The sequence below is a fragment of the Trichomonas vaginalis genome, chromosome VI (assembly GCF_026262505.1).
Source record: "Trichomonas vaginalis G3 chromosome VI, whole genome shotgun sequence".
In the NCBI taxonomy this organism is placed as follows: Eukaryota; Parabasalia; order Trichomonadida; family Trichomonadidae; genus Trichomonas; species Trichomonas vaginalis.
Genome location: NC_067208.1, coordinates 3539215 through 3557344, shown reverse-complemented (window position 1 = coordinate 3557344; position 18130 = coordinate 3539215). Strand labels below are relative to the sequence as shown.

Here is an 18130-nt window from a genome sequence, read left to right as displayed (position 1 = left end):
AGTAGCTTCTAAACAAAATTAACTTCTTTAGAAAATTTTTATGTAAAAAACGGTTATGGTTTGAAAATTTAAATGTTTGCTATATAAACTTATATTTTTGCTAGCGTAATTGCCTGATTATCAAAATGCTGCGTATTCTGATGATGGTTATTCATATCTTGAATCTGTTTCTTCAAATGCTAAAACTACTACAATTCATAAAAATGCAAAAACTATCAAAGGTATCAGTTCCAATAATTATGCATTTTCTACATGTAAAAACACAATTGAGAGTGTTATATTTGAAACAGGATCACAATTATCAGAAATTTCACCTTACACATTTTATTTATGTGTAAAACTTCAGAAAATAGACTTGACTCCGTGTACATTTCTAACTAAAATTGGAGAAAATGCATTCAATAACTGTAGATCTCTTTCTTCTATTAAAGTACCGAATTCATTGAAAAGCTTAGGCGATTATGCTTTTTATAATATTAACATATCAGAATTCACATTTCCTTCGTTGACATCAAATATTCCTCAATATTGCTTCATTTATTGCTCAAATTTGATCAAAATAGAGATACCAATCGATAGCAATATCTTGAGCATTGGGAAATGGATCATTTATATGACTAGAGTAACAACAATATATATTCCTTCCAAAGTTAATTCAATTGCATATGCATTTTCTGAAGGTACGATTCTACAAACTATATCTGTTTCTCCACAAAATCAAAATTTTCGAGTTGAGAACTCAATATTAATTCAAATAGATCAAAACTCTGCTCATTCATATCCTCATAAAATAGGTGGCTCTCTTATTATCCCAGATAATATAGTGAGTGTTGCGCCAGCTGCATTTTCAAATTGCGAAATTACATCTGTAAAGTTGCCATCAACCATTACTTCAATAGGAGAATATAGTTTCATTATTAATCCACTTACTGAAATTGAAATCCCTGATTCTGTGACATATATTGGCAGAAATGCGTTCACTGCATGTAGGAGTTTGAAAATAGTGAAACTTTCAAATAAAATTAAAACACTCCCAGAGAGTTGTTTCGAGGAATGTGGATTGACATCAATAACGATTCCAGATAGTGTTAAAGTAATTAACGATAAATGTTTTGTAAAATGTCCAAATCTTGTTGAAGTCGTGTTGCCAGATAATTTAACACAACTTAATGGTAAAGTATTCGATGCAACAACAAATATCAGATTTTCGAACAATTCTAAATTCTACATCACATCAGACTACGTCATCATGGACAAAGAAAACACCACAGTTGTTCAGTACATCGGTAGTAACTCAGACACAAACATCAATATCCACTTCAATGCTAGTGAGATCAAGAAATCAGCATTTTCAGACAAAACACTCTTACGAAGCATCACATTCCCAGTTGAATCTAAACTCAAGACCATCAACGACTATGCATTCAGCAACTGCTACAACCTCGAATTCATCGGTCTTCCATCTAACATCGTCTCCATTGGAAGCAACTCATTCAGCAACTGCTACAAACTGCAAACCATTTCTCTTAATTTTTGCAATCGAATTGGTACTAGCTCATTCATTAACTGCATCAAACTTGGTGAAATTATTTTCGAAGAGAGTTCTATCACTAACATCCCAGACAGCTGTTTCTACAACTGCACATCAATCACAACACTTAAGTTACCAATTAATCTTGAAACAATTGGTGATAAATCATTTATGCTTTGCACATCATTGACTAGTGTTACATTCCATGTTAATGTTAGTTCATTTGGTGACAGCTGTTTTCGTCAATGCAACATCAAACAAGTTCATATGGGTATTTGCAAAACATTTCAAACACTTAGTGACAACTGTTTCCGAGACAACAGTCTCTTAGAAACTATTGAATATCCACGAGACTTGCATACACTTGGTGCATTCAGTCTTAGCAACACATCTATCACATCATTTGACATCCCTCCATCTCTTGAGACTATCAGCTCAGACACATTCACAAACTGCTTCTCACTCAAGTCTATCAACATTCCATCAGACTCACGACTTAGTCTTATCTCAGTTGGTTCATTCCGTAACTGCATCAATATCGAGAACATCGTCTGCGAAAGCGATTCATACCGTGTTGTCACAGGTGCACTCTTCAACAGCGAGATGACATCTCTCATCTTGTTCCCACCTGCATCTAAAGTGAAATTCTTCTCACTTCCAGGCAGCACTAAGACTATTGGTGAAGGTGCTTTCATGAGCTGTGTTAATCTTCTTATTGTCATGATCCCCAGTGGTAGTGTTTCAACCATCTTACAAAGTGCATTCGAAGGTTGCAGTAATCTTAAGATGATCAACATTCCATCTAGTGTTATCGAAGTTGGTGACGATGCATTCAAATCGTGTGATCATCTTTCATGCGAATGCGAGATTGAGAATCGAAGCAAAATCTTCTTGAACCAACTCATCAACCATTGTAAACTTCCTAAACGCTGCATCTATGACTGTGAATCTCTCTATTCATGTCGTATCGAATTCAGCATTCATACAAATCTTCTCATTCATCCATTCATTGTTATGTTATTGTAAAAACAATTGTTCTATTCGGTTAATTTATTAATTATAAGAAATCTTACATCTTCAAATTTTATTTAAAGCATTCAATTGTTTACCTCAATGTCTTCAAAAATTTTGAAGGAAGAATTCCCTTAATATTTATATGTCATTTTTTTCCTATACAGTAATTTAAATTGTTAATTTCAACTTAGTCATAAAATTTTTATATAATCAAAGTCAATTTCCTTGATTAAATTAAAAATAAATATAAGATATAAAAGTGAAAGATTGAGGAGCATGAAATATTCTTAATTGAAAGGCATTCTGTGAGGGTTTCTCCTAATTGATATGCATTGAATGAAACAACAATTGTTGAAAATTTTTCTGATGGATATAAACGGCAAACACGAACGTATTTAATACTAGGACAGCCTAAAAGCAATCTTTTTTCTGCAAACGATACATTTCCATAATAACAAATAACATTCAAATTTCGCATTCCATTAAAACAAAATTCATTCAAAACAGTCACAGACGAAGGAATCGATATAGCAACAAGTTTATTCAATTGACAAAATGTATTGGTTCTCATTTCTTTAAGAAAGGATGGTAAAATTAAAATTCTCAAATTCGGGCATGAATCGAAACAAGATTCTTGTAATATTTCAATTTTAGTTAAAGACAAATCAACAATTTCTAAGTTTTTGTTTTCATGAAAAGTTACTCCATCTAATTCCTCTAATTTTCCCCATCCAACAAACTTATGAAATGTGGAGCCTGAAAAAACAACTGTTCCAAGACACGTTATACTTTCTTTATGAGGGATATCGTCTTCTTCAAAATTATTTGGAGATCGAACAAGTCTACTCATGTCTTTACTAAATACAAAATTATTTACAACTGTAAAATATGGATTATTATCATCAATCGTAAAAGTATTTAGATTTGTGCACTGATTAAATGCATAACCAGTGAAATCTCTCAAATTTTGACCTAAGTGAACTGATGATATTCCAATTAATGCAAATGCGTTCCAATCTAATGAAATTAGTAAATCAGGTAATAATATTGTTGTTAATTGCTCGCAATGTACGAATGCTTGAGATCCAATCGACTCTATACATGATTTCGATAGATCTAATGATATGCATCTGCCACTTTTGCACGCTGAATGGTAAATTGTTTTGTAAACAGTGTTCGAAACAACAATATTACCGGTATATGATTTATCGAATTCATATATGACGCTTCCTGATGCATTAATAATATGATCACTCAATTATTTAAAAATTGATCATACATTTTGGAAACATTCAGAAAAATTGACATAGAAAGTTTCTGAATTTAATAAATTCCAAAGTAAATCATAATTTCCCCTGAATAAGACTCAGAAAACTTTGCAATTATTATTTTTTTTTTCAATATCATGCAACCTCTCCTTTATATAATATAAAAACTTTATCTATTCAAATATCGTTTATCAAAATAAAGACAAACATATTAGAGGTTTTAAAAGAATAGAATGAATTTTTACATGAAGGAATATAATTGAGAATCGTAATTCTGATGGCGCCACGAGATCTGTTTCCAATTCCGATTGAGTTTCGTTTGTAATACAGAGGCATTGTTGTGTTTCCTTGTTGCATTGATGGGCTCATAAAAGAGATCCCAGAATAATGTACTGAAGAATTCGTTTCACTTGGATTTTCATTTTCAGAACTATTTAATGCTATACAATTCGGAAATCCTGATACGAATGAACTTCCTCCTCCTCCAACTCCTGTAAAATTGAGAGTGGCTCCGCTCCAATATCCATTTCCTCCAATTCCACCATGATCAGATGAAATTTCAGGTAATGATACAATTCCAAACTGTCCATCTGAGCCTCCCAATCTTCCGATTTTTGTGGCAATACCACCTGATATCTGTGTTCCACCACTTGAAATTATATCAGGACAAATAATTCCTTGTCTGCAGTCACTCACACCTGATGCACCAACTAAACCTCCACCGTGGCCGCCAATTGATGCGGCCCATTCAGCACTTCCGCCGCCACTGGAAACCATAATTCGAGAGCGAAGAGATTGAGGATCAAACCATTCTCCTTTTTCGTTGATATATAATCGAACATCAGATGATGCCCCTCCATATACGGCATTAATTGGATAAGACAAATAATTATTGAAAATCGATCGTGAACCTACGAATAAATAGAGTGTTTGCGATTGACCAACACTAAGGATCCCCGATGTATACCCACCTTGGCCAATATTTGCATTGCTTCCCCATAGGTTAGAACTTGATCCCCATGCTTCGATTTGAAATAACCCAGTTGACAATTTTACAGTATATGAAGTGCATCTGCCATATGAATCTCCACAAGGATATCCGAAAACATATTGATTTCGGTTAATAGTAACATTTTCTTTTCCATAACCAGCATTTGTTAATTTATATTGAATCAATTAATTTGAGTTTCCATTCAAAAAAATCCGTTGTAGCCTTAATCTTTCTCAATTTTGACTGTGAATTCAAATTTAAAAATATTTTGTATCAGATTCCGTCATTTTAATTTTAAAATATCTAATTCATATTATGCCAATAATGCAAACTTATGGGAAAATTTAATTAGTGAAGAATCTAAAAAATGGTGCTTACCCGATTCGCACTAAAATTAATACATAAATCCAAATAGTTTTGTATTATGTATATGCTTTTGAAAGTAAATTTCAATCTCAGATGATATAATTTGATGACAAAATTTCGAAAAGTGACAAAATGATATTGTTTAGTTTCATATGCGAGAATTTGATGACTGATTCAAATTCTATATTTAAAAATGTATATAAACAAAATTTGATTGAAACATATGTTAGTGGATCAGCATCCCAATACATAAATGGTTCAATCCAAATTACAAAACCAGAATACACTTATGATCAAGTTGAAAAGAGGTATGATTGGTGTTCTAATATTGGTAAAACACAAACTGATTATCCATGGATCATCTATACCATTAAAAACCGCATTATCAATTTGAAAGGTTATTATTTGAAATCTGGATGTTGTGATGACGGCAATACATGTTGTTGTTATGATGATAACGAGTATTGTTGCTTCTGTTGTATGTATAGTTGGTCTCTCCAAGTATCAAATGATAATAAAACATGGAAAACAGTTCATAAAGTCGAAAAAGACGAAGAAATGAAGATTTGCAAAGAGAAAACGTATCATTTCAGTGAAACATATAGTGCTAAGTATGTTCGACTTATTCAAGATGAAGCATGTCCACAAGAACGTCCATGCATGGCTATCAACAAACTTGAACTTCTTGGTAAATTAAGTGAAGGTAACGAAATCGACACAGACGAAGAAATATATGATGATGAGGATATCAGTATCATTGGACATGTATCCAAAAACCAAGTCAAATAAAACGCTTCGTGAACACTTTCTTTTTTTGTAGAAAAAAAAATTAACTTAGCTGTCTAATGAAAAAGAGTTTTATCATGACCTTTACTTGTAATATTGTTGCTTTTCTGATACGAATTTTAATATTCTGAGCTTAATAAAATTTATATCTTTCTATAATAAATATAAAATAAATAAATAAATAAATAAAAAACTCGCCATTTAAGGCTGCCTTACTTCATCCGACTTCAGATTTTTGACAACTGGCGTGAAGCGTAATTGAAAATTAACCTTAAATATCTGAATTGAAGGCTATGTCATAGGGGCGTAAGTGCACCCTTAAATAATAACTTAAATTATATCGATTTATCATTGACTGAGTTTAAGATAATAATAATGAATTCCAATATGAATCTATGTCCAAATGTAATATTGTAATTTAGCATTTGTTTCTCAAGATATGAATTGTTTATTCAAATTTATTTACCTGTTATGATTTTGATTCCTTCCTCCATTATGTGAGAAGTTAGATAGTTGTTTGTTGTTAGGGAAATTAACACTTTTCCGACTTTTTGTTAGGGGTAATTCTATTGCATATGATTATTTTTATTCTAATGCCGAACTGGAAAAGGTATATTCTTTAACATTTGTTGTTTCGTCCAATAATGTGGCATAGTAGTATATGAATGCGGGTTTAGTGACTTTTTTTGTTTCATCTATATATAGACGATGCATTAAAATATATTTATTTATAAATCATTAAAAAAATTAACATTAATTTTAAAATAATTTATTTTTTTATCTTTTATAAAAGAAGCTATATATAGATGATGTCAGATATTCCGCGATTAATTAAACATTGTTTAAATCCTGAATGGGTTAAACTTCAATTTAAAAATGAAGATTGTGAATTATTAAATGAATATGAAAGCCAAAATAAGCTAATGAGGTATAAATATAATGATAAAGAATATTTAATTTCATGGAATCAATGGAGTCATAATCAAAGACCTCATAAACGAGAAGAAGAAATTGAAAATAATGAAATGGAAATCATTGATGACATTAAAGAGGATGGAATTCCTAAATTTTGTAGAAAAACCTTTAGAACTAAGTTAGGAGCATATAAACGTAGAGTATTAAATCCTGAATATCTTAAACATCAATTTAAAAAGGAAGACTGTGAATTATTAAACGTTAATGAATATGAAAATGCTAAATCAAAACTGAGATATAAATATATTGGAAGTGATGAAAGGTGTAAAGATAAAGATAAAGTTTATTCAGTTTCATATAATAACTGGCACACGTTGGGGATAAGAAAACATTTAGGAGATTATGGTAAAAGTTCCGAATTCTTCAAATCTAGTATGTATGAGAGAGTAAAAGAAATCAGATATAATTATCATTCATGAATGAAAAATAAACTTTAAAAATTCATGTCTTACATTTTTGAATAATTTATTTTTATTTTGTATGAAAATGAGTGAATCAAAATTCGTGACTGTGAATCAATTAATGAATAAACTTTCACCAATTCTCACCCATGTTAAACAAGTAGACGTTTATTTTGATGATTGCATAGAAAGTTTATTTTATAAAGGTAAGTTTAATATTAAACCTATTGCTTTTGCATTTGATGGTAAATTAATCGAAAATTCAAAAATTTGGGAATTAATTCCGGATATTGAATTTATAACAAATATTAAGGATAAGTGGTTTAAACAACAAAACCTTTTCACTAAAGTTCTTTGTAGATTAATGATTAAAACTGAGGAAAAAGAATTTAACGGATTTAAATATCATCCATGTAAAATTTTAGAACTTGGTAACGAAAAACTTCAGAAAAAATTAAACGAAAGACTATCAAAAGATAAAGTTGAAAGAGTAAATAAACTCACTAAAGGTAATGATGATGAAGATGAATTTGATGAGTTCAACATTGAACTTTAAGAAACTAATGATTATTTGAATTTATGAAATCAATTATTTGATTCATTCTTTCTTCAATCTCTTCTATTCTTTTTGTTAAATCATCAATTTTCATTAATGAGGTGATTCTTGATTGAGGAATAGATTTCAAACTAACCACTCCTTTTATTTTTGAAATTTTGAATCCATGACCCTCCGGGTCTTGGACTCTGTCCTCAACTTTAAACATTTTATTCAATTTACATGTTGTCAATTCTTCAAATAATTTTTTATTCTTTGCGTAATAGTCATTAAATTCTTCAACAGATGAAAAAATTTTTGTTTCAGTAATTGGTTTAACAACGTTTATTTTTTGTTGAACATTTTCACTTTCATTTATTTCTTCCTCCTCTGTTTCATTTATTTTTAAAATCGGTTTCATTTATCATTAAATAAAAATTAGAATTAAAAGAATTTAATAGAATAAATAAATTGATTGGAAGAGATGAATTTAATAAAGATGAATTTTTAAACTCTATCCAAATTTAATTTTTATTCCTCTTCGACAACATCTCTCTTTCCATCATTACTGCATAACCACATTTTCTCAATTTTAGTGGTTTGTTATTTTTAACATGTTCTTGCATCATTTTTATCATTTCCTCCCTTGTTATGATTCGTGGTAAATTTTGAGCTTGTGGGGTATTCATTTATATAAAAATAAAAATTTGTTATCACTTATTTTATCGTTAAGTGACTCAAAGAGTCCGGAGACAAAGTCTCATGGTTTTTAGGTTATTCAATAATTAATTATTTTTGAAGAACTGAAGGTGCTACCATGTTACCATGTGCTACCAGGTCATTTAACTTCTCTGAAAAAATGAGACAACATGACATTTTGACAACAGTTCAGGAGGAAGGTAGTTATGAATTATTTTTGAAGAACTGAAGGTGCTACCATGTTACCATGTGCTACCAGGTCATTTAACTTCTCTGAAAAAATGAGACAACATGACATTTTGACAACAGTTCAGGAGGAAGGTAGTTATGAATTAATTATTGAATAACTGAAGGTGCTACCATGTTACCATGTTGACAACATGACATTTTGACAACAACACAGGAGGAAGGTAGTTATGAATTAATTATTGAAGAACTGAAGGTGCTACCATGTTACCATGTGCTACCAGGTCATTTAACTTCTCTGAAAAAATGAGACAACATGACATTTTGACAACAGTTCAGGAGGAAGGTAGTTATGAATTAATTATTGAATAACTGAAGGTGCTACCATGTTACCATGTTGACAACATGACATTTTGACAACAGTTCAGGAGGAAGGTAGTTATGAATTAATTATTGAATAACTGAAGGTGCTACCATGTTACCATGTGCTACCAGGTCATTTAACTTCTCTGAAAAAGTGTGACAACATGACATTTTGACAACACAGCAGGATTAATGCAAAAATAAATTCCAATCATACTTTATAAAGCTAGACCTTCAGGTCTCGCCGCTTAGCGGCTCATTTACAGGTATTTCATCATCAGTAAATGATTCCTCATTATCGTTTGGTTCAACCTGTTTATATAATCCTTTCATTTCTTCTTTCAAAACATAATACCATGTTTGTTTACCGTCTATTCTTCTATGTTTCCTATCACATTTATCCTTAATACTCATTTGAAAGTTTTTGTCTTTCATGTCTGATGGTTTGCAGAATAGAGCATTTTCACACGTCATACCTGCACACAATTCATCATAATGTGTATTTATCCATACATCTAAAGGATTTGATGATAATTCAATTAAATCTTGTTTGGCTTCAGTCATCGGTATGATTCGTACATTAAATGATGAAAGGTCATATTGCATAAAATACGTCAGTAAATTATCATAAAATTCCTTTGTGCATGAATCCATTAAATTCTTGAAGTAATCAAATTGACCCTTGAATTTACCATTAACTCTTAAAACTACGTATCTTCTGTCTCCAACTTCAATTTTGACAGGGTAGACGTTGTTAGTTACGAAAATGAAGTTTGCAACGTTCTGAGCTGTTCTTCTGGGTTGATTCTTTTCATTAATTCTTATCTCATTATCCGTAATAATTGATTTCAAAGCGTTGAAGTTTGCGAGTCTGTCTTCACCCACATTCTTGAGTTCATTAAGTACAAGAAACATTTTATTTTCAACTACTGAATTGAAATTACCCGTTAGCTCACTTATTTCGGTAATGTTTTTACATGAATAACCAGCGAGAAGTTCAGAAATAATGTCTGTAAATCTGTTTTACCTGTTCCCTGAAGTCCTTTCAAAATAATTGCTGTTTCATTCTTGATTCCGGGATGTTGAATCATTGATGCAATCCAGCCGAGAAGGTATTTATACACTTCATCGTTATTATCACAAATGGCTTCTTTAATGAAATTCATAAACATCTCAATTTTTGAGTAATCTGGTTTTTCGAGAACGTTGTATTTATAACCTTGAAACGTTGAGAAAACATCTGGGGAATCAGATTTTAAAGCAAACACCCTTAACGGTTAATGAAGACAATTGATTTAGTAGTACATCCCTGCTGTTATGGTTTTACCTTCTTCTTTAAATAATTTAATCATTTTGAGTGACTCTTTCATGTTTGACTGAAGAACAATGATATTTGATTCATTTTGTCGTGGATATTATAGTCCTTTTGAATGAAATATTTATTTCCACAATCTACAAAACGGATTACACGTGATAAATCCTCAATTACTTCAGAATGTTTTTATACTGATGATTTTCAGCCTTGCGTCTAATATCTGTTATCAAAAACGAGTCATCAAGTTTGATATCAAATGTTATTTTTGGCTTACGTAATAAAGGTAAACATATTCATCATAATATTCCTTTTGATATAGTTTTAGAATCTTCACTAAAACAAATGGAGAAGTCATTAAATGTGCATATCTACTACGTGCTTTTTCAAAATTACTTTTTGCATTTTCTGTTAAACTGCAGAAGTTATAACGTTATCGTATGCTTCATTAATTAAATGATCCGGTAACGAATTAATAGCTTGAAACAGTGTGAATTAATTTATTTCTTTTTCTAAATTCATGTTTCACCGTCATTATGTACTTCAAAAATCACAGATGCCATCAACTATGCTCTGAGCTAGTTTATCGTCAATGTTTACATCTTTGTTTTCATTCATGATAGTCTTATTTCTTCATTCTTCTGTTCAACTCTTACCTTAATATTCAAATCATTTATATATATTCACTGTTCTAGTTAATGTTGAATCATAACTTCCACGAATGAATGAGTATGTATTGATTGGTTCTGTTGCATTCTTGCGAACTCTTGAATCAGCCATAACCACTAAAGAACGCTTTGAATCATCCATAGAAGTCATGATATCAATATCATAATCATTGCAGGAATCATTTAATCATTCTGTTCGAAACTGGTATGGCTTTATTAGTAAATAAAATATCAAATTTAACGATTATAGATGTTGATATCAATAAATCGTACAATGATGAACTTAAAGAAACAGTTAGAAAAGACATTTTATCAAACTTTCGATAAAAGATTTATCGTTAAAAACCGCTTCAGGAGGTCTTCACATTTATTGCAACACTAATTTCTTCTATGCAGTTTCGAACAGAATGATTAAATGTTATTCCCTGCAATGATTATGATATTGATATCATGACTTCTATGGATGATTCAAAGCGTTCTTTAGTGGTTATGGCTGATTCAAGAGTTCGCAAGAATGCAACAGAACAATCAATACATACTCATTCATTCGTGGAAGTTATGATTCAACATTAACTAGAAACATGATATTATTAAATGATTTGAATATTAAGGTAAGAGTTGAACAGAAGAATGAAGAAATAAAGATATCATGAATGAAAACAAAGATGTAAACATTGACGATAAACTAGCTCAGAGCATAGTTGATGGCATCTGTGATTTTGAAGTACATAATGACGGTGGAAACATGAATTTAGAAAAGAAATAACATTTTCACACTGTTTCAAGCTATTAATTCGTTACCGGATCATTTAATTAATGAAGCATACGATAACGTTTATAACTTCTGCAGTTTAAACAGAAAATGCAAAAAGTAATTTTGAAAAAGCACGTAGTAGATATGCACATTTAATGACTTCTCCATTTGTTTTGTGAAGATTCTAAAACTATATCAAAAGGAATATTATGATGAATATGTTTTACCTTTATTACGTAAGCCAAAAATAACATTTGATATCAAACTTGATGACTCGTTTTTGATAACAGATATTAGACGCAAGGCTGAAAATCATCAGTATAAAAACAGTTCTGAAGTAATTGAGGATTTATCACGTGTAATCCGTTTTGTAGATTGTGGAAATAAATATTTCATTCAAAAGGACTATAATATCCACGACAAAATGAATCAAATATCATTTGTTCTTCAGTCAAACATGAAAGAGTCACTCAAAATGATTAAATTATTTAAAGAAGAAGGTAAAACCATAACAGCATGGGATGTACTACTAAATCAATTGTCTTCATTAACCGTTAAGGGTGTTTGCTTTAAATCTGATTCCCCAGATGTTTTCTCAACGTTTCAAGGTTATAAATACAACGTTCTCGAAAAACCAGATTACTCAAAAATTGAGATGTTTATGAATTTCATTAAAGAAGCCATTTGTGATAATAATGATGAGGTGTATAAATACCTTCTCGGCTGGATTGCATCAATGATTCAACATCCCGGAATCAAGAATGAAACAGCAATTATTTTGAAAGGACTTCAGGGAACAGGTAAAAACAGATTTACAGACATTATTTCTGAACTTCTCGCTGGTTATTCATGTAAAAACATTACCGAAATAAGTGAGCTAACGGGTAATTTCAATTCAGTAGTTGAAAATAAAATGTTTCTTGTACTTAATGAACTCAAGAATGTGGGTGAAGACAGACTCGCAAACTTCAACGCTTTGAAATCAATTATTACGGATAATGAGATAAGAATTAATGAAAAGAATCAACCCAGAAGAACAGCTCAGAACGTTGCAAACTTCATTTTCGTAACTAACAACGTCTACCCTGTCAAAATTGAAGTTGGAGACAGAAGATACGTAGTTTTAAGAGTTAATGGTAAATTCAAGGGTCAATTTGATTACTTCAAGAATTTAATGGATTCATGCACAAAGGAATTTTATGATAATTTACTGACGTATTTTATGCAATATGACCTTTCATCATTTAATGTACGAATCATACCGATGACTGAAGCCAAACAAGATTTAATTGAATTATCATCAAATCCTTTAGATGTATGGATAAATACACATTATGATGAATTGTGTGCAGGTATGACGTGTGAAAATGCTCTATTCTGCAAACCATCAGACATGAAAGACAAAAACTTTCAAATGAGTATTAAGGATAAATGTGATAGGAAACATAGAAGAATAGACGGTAAACAAACATGGTATTATGTTTTGAAAGAAGAAATGAAAGGATTATATAAACAGGTTGAACCAAACGATAATGAGGAATCATTTACTGATGATGAAATACCTGTAAATGAGCCGCTAAGCGGCGAGACCTGAAGGTCTAGCTTTATAAAGTATGATTGGAATTTATTTTTGCATTAATCCTGCTGTGTTGTCAAAATGTCATGTTGTCTCATTTTTTCAGAGAAGTTAAATGACCTGGTAGCACATGGTAACATGGTAGCACCTTCAGTTCTTCAATAATTAATTCATAACTACCTTCCTCCTGCTGTGTTGTCAAAATGTCATGTTGTCTCATTTTTTCAGAGAAGTTAAATGACCTGGTAGCACATGGTAACATGGTAGCACCTTCAGTTCTTCAATAATTAATTCATAACTACCTTCCTCCTGAACTGTTGTCAAAATGTCATGTTGTCAACATGGTAACATGGTAGCACCTTCAGTTATTCAATAATTAATTCATAACTACCTTCCTCCTGAACTGTTGTCAAAATGTCATGTTGTCACACTTTTTCAGAGAAGTTAAATGACCTGGTAGCACATGGTAACATGGTAGCACCTTCAGTTCTTCAATAATTAATTCATAACTACCTTCCTCCTGAACTGTTGTCAAAATGTCATGTTGTCTCATTTTTTCAGAGAAGTTAAATGACCTGGTAGCACATGGTAACATGGTAGCACCTTCAGTTATTCAAAAATAATTAACTAAAGATGAACCTAAAAACCATGAGACTTTGTCTCCGGACTCTTTGAGTCACTTAACGATAAAATAAGTGATAACAAATTTTTATTTTTATATAAATGAATACCCCACAAGCTCAAAATTTACCACGAATCATAACAAGGGAGGAAATGATAAAAATGATGCAAGAACATGTTAAAAATAACAAACCACTAAAATTGAGAAAATGTGGTTATGCAGTAATGATGGAAAGAGAGATGTTGTCGAAGAGGAATAAAAATTAAATTTGGATAGAGTTTAAAAATTCATCTTTATTAAATTCATCTCTTCCAATCAATTTATTTATTCTATTAAATTCTTTTATTTTTGCTTCACTCAGTTTAAGGATTGAACGATAAGTTTCTAATTTTTCGATTATTTCTTTATCGTTTTCAACCCCATCACATTGTGGCTTCTTTTTGTAATAGCATATTTTTGATTTAATTCTGTTTAGTTTCTTTTTATATTCATTGTCTGGACTCTTGGATGCTTCGTTGTCACTCATTTCTTACGAAATAAAAAAATTAAATATTATTTAAATATAATGGAGTAATAAAATAAATCGGAATTTCTATTAATTTATTGTTAACCTCAACTAATGCATTGCCGTTAATATATCTAACAAATTCAGCTATTGTGTCAAATCTTCGTCTTCTTTTTGTCATTGATTTATTAGTTTTTCCATAATCGAGATAAATCAAAACTTTATCCCCTTGTTTAAAATTCATGAGCCCCGAATTAATTTGTTCACGTTTAACATCATTCAACCTTTCCATTTGCTTTCTAATATATTCCCATTCTTTTGAAATATCATTTTTCATTTCCATCGGTTTCATGTTTATTGTTCTATGCCATGTATTATTGTAATAATATACTAACTGCTGTATGATGGAGTCATGATTTCCATCCCAGTATATTTGACCGTTAACCCCTAACGCATCTCTAAGAGTTCTCATTACCGCATCAACTATTTTATTATGAAACGTATATGGAGAGAATGAAAAGTAAAAATTAATTTGTGGGAAATAATGAGTCATAGCTGCCTGAAATCCTTTATCACCATCACCCCTGATATTATCTACTCTTTCATGATCTAGTAAGTATTGAATAGCTCTTCTTGTTTCCTGTTCTGTTTTCCCTTTCACCGGAATGCAATATAAATATCTGGTGTTAATGTTAATGGCAAATAAATAAGTAACGTTTCCTTTTGAATATTCCAGATGATCGATTTCGTATGAATATGGATATGGTGCAAATGATGGACGACTAAATTTTTCCTTTAACGGTTGAATTTTTGGGTCAATTGGTTTATTTAATATTTTGAAATCCTTTTTAAAATCTTTTTGCTTCTTTAATGTTTGAAATGGATATAATAAAGTGAATGATGAAGGATTAACTGAAGGAGGAGGTGGTTTTGGTGTTGCAAGTGGTTTAATTTTATCTGCTTTGATTTTGGATGATGAAGTTTTGGAATTCATTCCTTCCTTCATTAATTCCGGATGTATTCTATTCATTTGTTTTAAATATGCTGTATATAAAGGTTTAATATACTTTCCCGCTTCGAGTTTATGTTGAAGGATGAATTCCAAAAGTTGATCTTCATTTAAAAGTCGGGCTGAATATGGTTTAACTAATGAATCATAAATTAAAGCTTGTGCATCATTTATGGTCTGAAGGACCTGGGTGTTTTGCACCTTTTGTTTTTGCTCCTTTTGCTTTTGCGGCTCAGGATTATATAATTTATATAATTCATCAATATCTTCTTCTGTTAATACTTTATTTTTAAAATCTTTCAATTGTTTAAGTTGTGATTTAGTTTTTCCCTTTGAATATTCATTATTTTTAATTTTGTCTTTAATTTTAGAAATTATTTTATCATGATATTTCAAAATTTCATTTTTATAATACGAATAATAATAATCCATATCATCACCCGTTATATTTTTATTATATTTTTGGAGATATGCTTTTAAATCATAATAATCAAGAAAATTTTGATTAAATACTAAATCATCAATTAAAATTTTTAAATCTGTGTTATCCATTTATATAAAAATAAAATAAATGTTTTAAGGGTGCCCACCTCTTTGAATCATAGTACAAAACCATTATTAACGGTTCCTTTTGTCTCTTCTGTGGTATTTTATTAAATAAATGGCATACAACATCCATTTTCACAACATACAGCCTTAGTGTGTGCTCCTGTTAATGCAGTCTTACCAATTGTTAAGCGAGTCATTGACCCATTTTTAAGTTGTAAATTAATATTCTGACCATCAAATATCACTTTATCATTTATTATATCCAAATAATTTTTAGGTGTTAATTGTTTATTTTGTCGTTAAACTAACACCTTTCATTTTTGTGCAATCTTTTTAAAATCACTTCCATCAATTGAACCGTTGAATGAAGTATAACACTTAGGACATAAAGCAACCATGTTATCACCTTGTTTCTCAATTGCTAAACCCAATAATTTTTTCTCATGTGCTTTTTCTTCAGCTTTATTCTTTAATTTAGGTTTAAATTTCTCATCAAAACAGAAGAAATCAAAAGGTGCGAATTTGAAAATGTTTTTATCATAAAATTTTTTATCGGTTACAATTGCTTGAAATGCTTGAGTGTTAGGAAGATTTGGGTCGCCAGCGATTGCCCAATAAGATGAATCAGTATCACCTTCAATGAAATGAAAACGATTAACATCCAAGCATTTATACATAAAATCATAAATGAAAACCAAATACCAGTATTTAGCGTTATCTAAAGTGAAGAATGCCTCTTGTAAACATGTATCACATCTATAAAATCTATCTTTAAGCATCACTTGATATGTATCCTCTCCTATTTCTCTTATGTTTTTAAACTTATTTGACATACATGCAACGCGTGCCTTCTGTGCATTCATTATTTTAGTCTTTGCGTAATTTTGTGTATTCATTGCATCGTAACCATATGATCCATTAAGTGAAATCTTGCAAAATAAACTTTTTCCTTTATTTCCTTCTAATTCAGCCTTTTGTCTTTCATTCATAAATTCGTTCGCAAATTCATTAAAGCAAGTGTTTTTCGTAAATGTTAAAATTGATTGAATATCATCAATGATAAAATGAAATCTGTCTATTAGATACCAAAGATAATAAGAAGAAAATGGTTGATATTGGTTGTGTGTTGATGCTAACTGAGTTAATTTCCTCTGTTTCTGGTCAACTGGTAGATTGTTTGATTTCATGTAATTATACATAAAACTGCCAATTGTTTTTTCATCTGTGATAATATCTAAGTTTCTTATTATTGGTAAAAAGTTTATGTAATCATTAATGTATTTTTCATCAATGTGACCCTTTACTTCAGCCACGAATAAAGTATTTTTCTTTCTAATTATTCCCAGTGCTTTTGCTTTCTTTGTTGCTGTATCACAAATGATAACACCATTCAATCTTCCCGGCATATACATTTTATGGTCAGTATATTGAATGAAATCATGAGGATTAGATGAAAATGATGAAGGATATAATGAATTAAAGTCAACACCAACGAAATGAGTCATGATGTTGGTGGTGTCCTCATTTGATACAGTTTTAGTTTCTGGATTATATGAAATTTTATTAATGTGCGTGATTCCTTTAAGATTTACTCTATGTTGAACATTTGATAAACCACCAGTAATTCCATTACGGAGAATGTGATAAGCTTCAACCGAATCTAAAGTCATTGGTAAATTATTTTTTAATGTATAATTTCTTAAATTGATTCTTAAACGTTGAACATCCTCATCTTTATTTGATTTTACGACATTGCAATAACAACACATTAACTGACAATTTTCTTTGGTATGTGGTTTTTCATTATCGATTCTATCCAATGTTGGTTTATTTGCATATGTAAACGCTTTACCACACATTTTGCATTTAGATGAAAGGATTAAATCGTGAAGTATTGAAAATCATCCATTGAAAATTATTTTTAGTATCCCTTTCTGCTTTTTCATCTTGTTTCTTATATGATTCAATTTTATATTTCCAATACTTTTTCGTTAATTCAAAACTTGATTCCACTTTCTTC

General features: G+C 30.5%; 5 protein-coding genes and 2 pseudogenes across 7 annotated transcripts, besides 2 other annotated features; 3 read left to right on the top strand and 4 right to left on the bottom strand.

The window, feature by feature from the left end:
* Positions 1-62: 62 nt before the first annotated feature.
* Positions 63-2742, top strand: TVAGG3_0798870 (antigen BSP-related family; the record flags this gene model as incomplete). The annotated part of the gene is made up of 1 exon (XM_001306180.1): positions 614-2557. One exon carries the CDS (start codon positions 614-616, stop codon positions 2555-2557), a length of 1944 nt encoding a protein of 647 aa, XP_001306181.1.
* A 1248-nt stretch (positions 2743-3990) lies between these two features.
* TVAGG3_0798860 (glycine-rich protein family) lies at positions 3991-4590 on the bottom strand (the record flags this gene model as incomplete). Its single annotated transcript, XM_001306179.1, has 1 exon — positions 3991-4590. The coding sequence occupies one exon, from the start codon at positions 4588-4590 to the stop codon at positions 3991-3993; it is 600 nt and encodes a 199-aa protein (XP_001306180.1).
* Positions 4591-5335: 745 nt separating this feature from the next.
* Positions 5336-5871, top strand: TVAGG3_0798850 (galactose-binding domain-like family; the record flags this gene model as incomplete). Its single annotated transcript, XM_001306178.2, has 1 exon — positions 5336-5871. A coding segment is annotated over one exon (536 nt), but the record flags the coding sequence as incomplete, so codon positions are not given.
* Positions 5872-6157: 286 nt separating this feature from the next.
* Positions 6158-6277: a mobile genetic element.
* A 3087-nt stretch (positions 6278-9364) lies between these two features.
* Positions 9365-18130: part of a mobile genetic element that runs on past the window's edge.
* TVAGG3_0798830 lies at positions 10577-11403 on the bottom strand (annotated as a pseudogene). Its single transcript has one exon. A coding segment is annotated over exon 1 (827 nt).
* On the top strand, positions 13114-13443 carry TVAGG3_0798820 (uncharacterized protein; the record flags this gene model as incomplete). Its single annotated transcript, XM_051247231.1, has 1 exon — positions 13114-13443. One exon carries the CDS (start codon positions 13114-13116, stop codon positions 13441-13443), a length of 330 nt encoding a protein of 109 aa, XP_051082706.1.
* On the bottom strand, positions 14593-15582 carry TVAGG3_0798810 (integrase core domain containing protein family; the record flags this gene model as incomplete). The annotated part of the gene is made up of 1 exon (XM_051247230.1): positions 14593-15582. One exon carries the CDS (start codon positions 15580-15582, stop codon positions 14593-14595), a length of 990 nt encoding a protein of 329 aa, XP_051082705.1.
* Positions 16973-18019, bottom strand: TVAGG3_0798800 (annotated as a pseudogene). The gene has a single exon. A coding segment is annotated over exon 1 (1047 nt).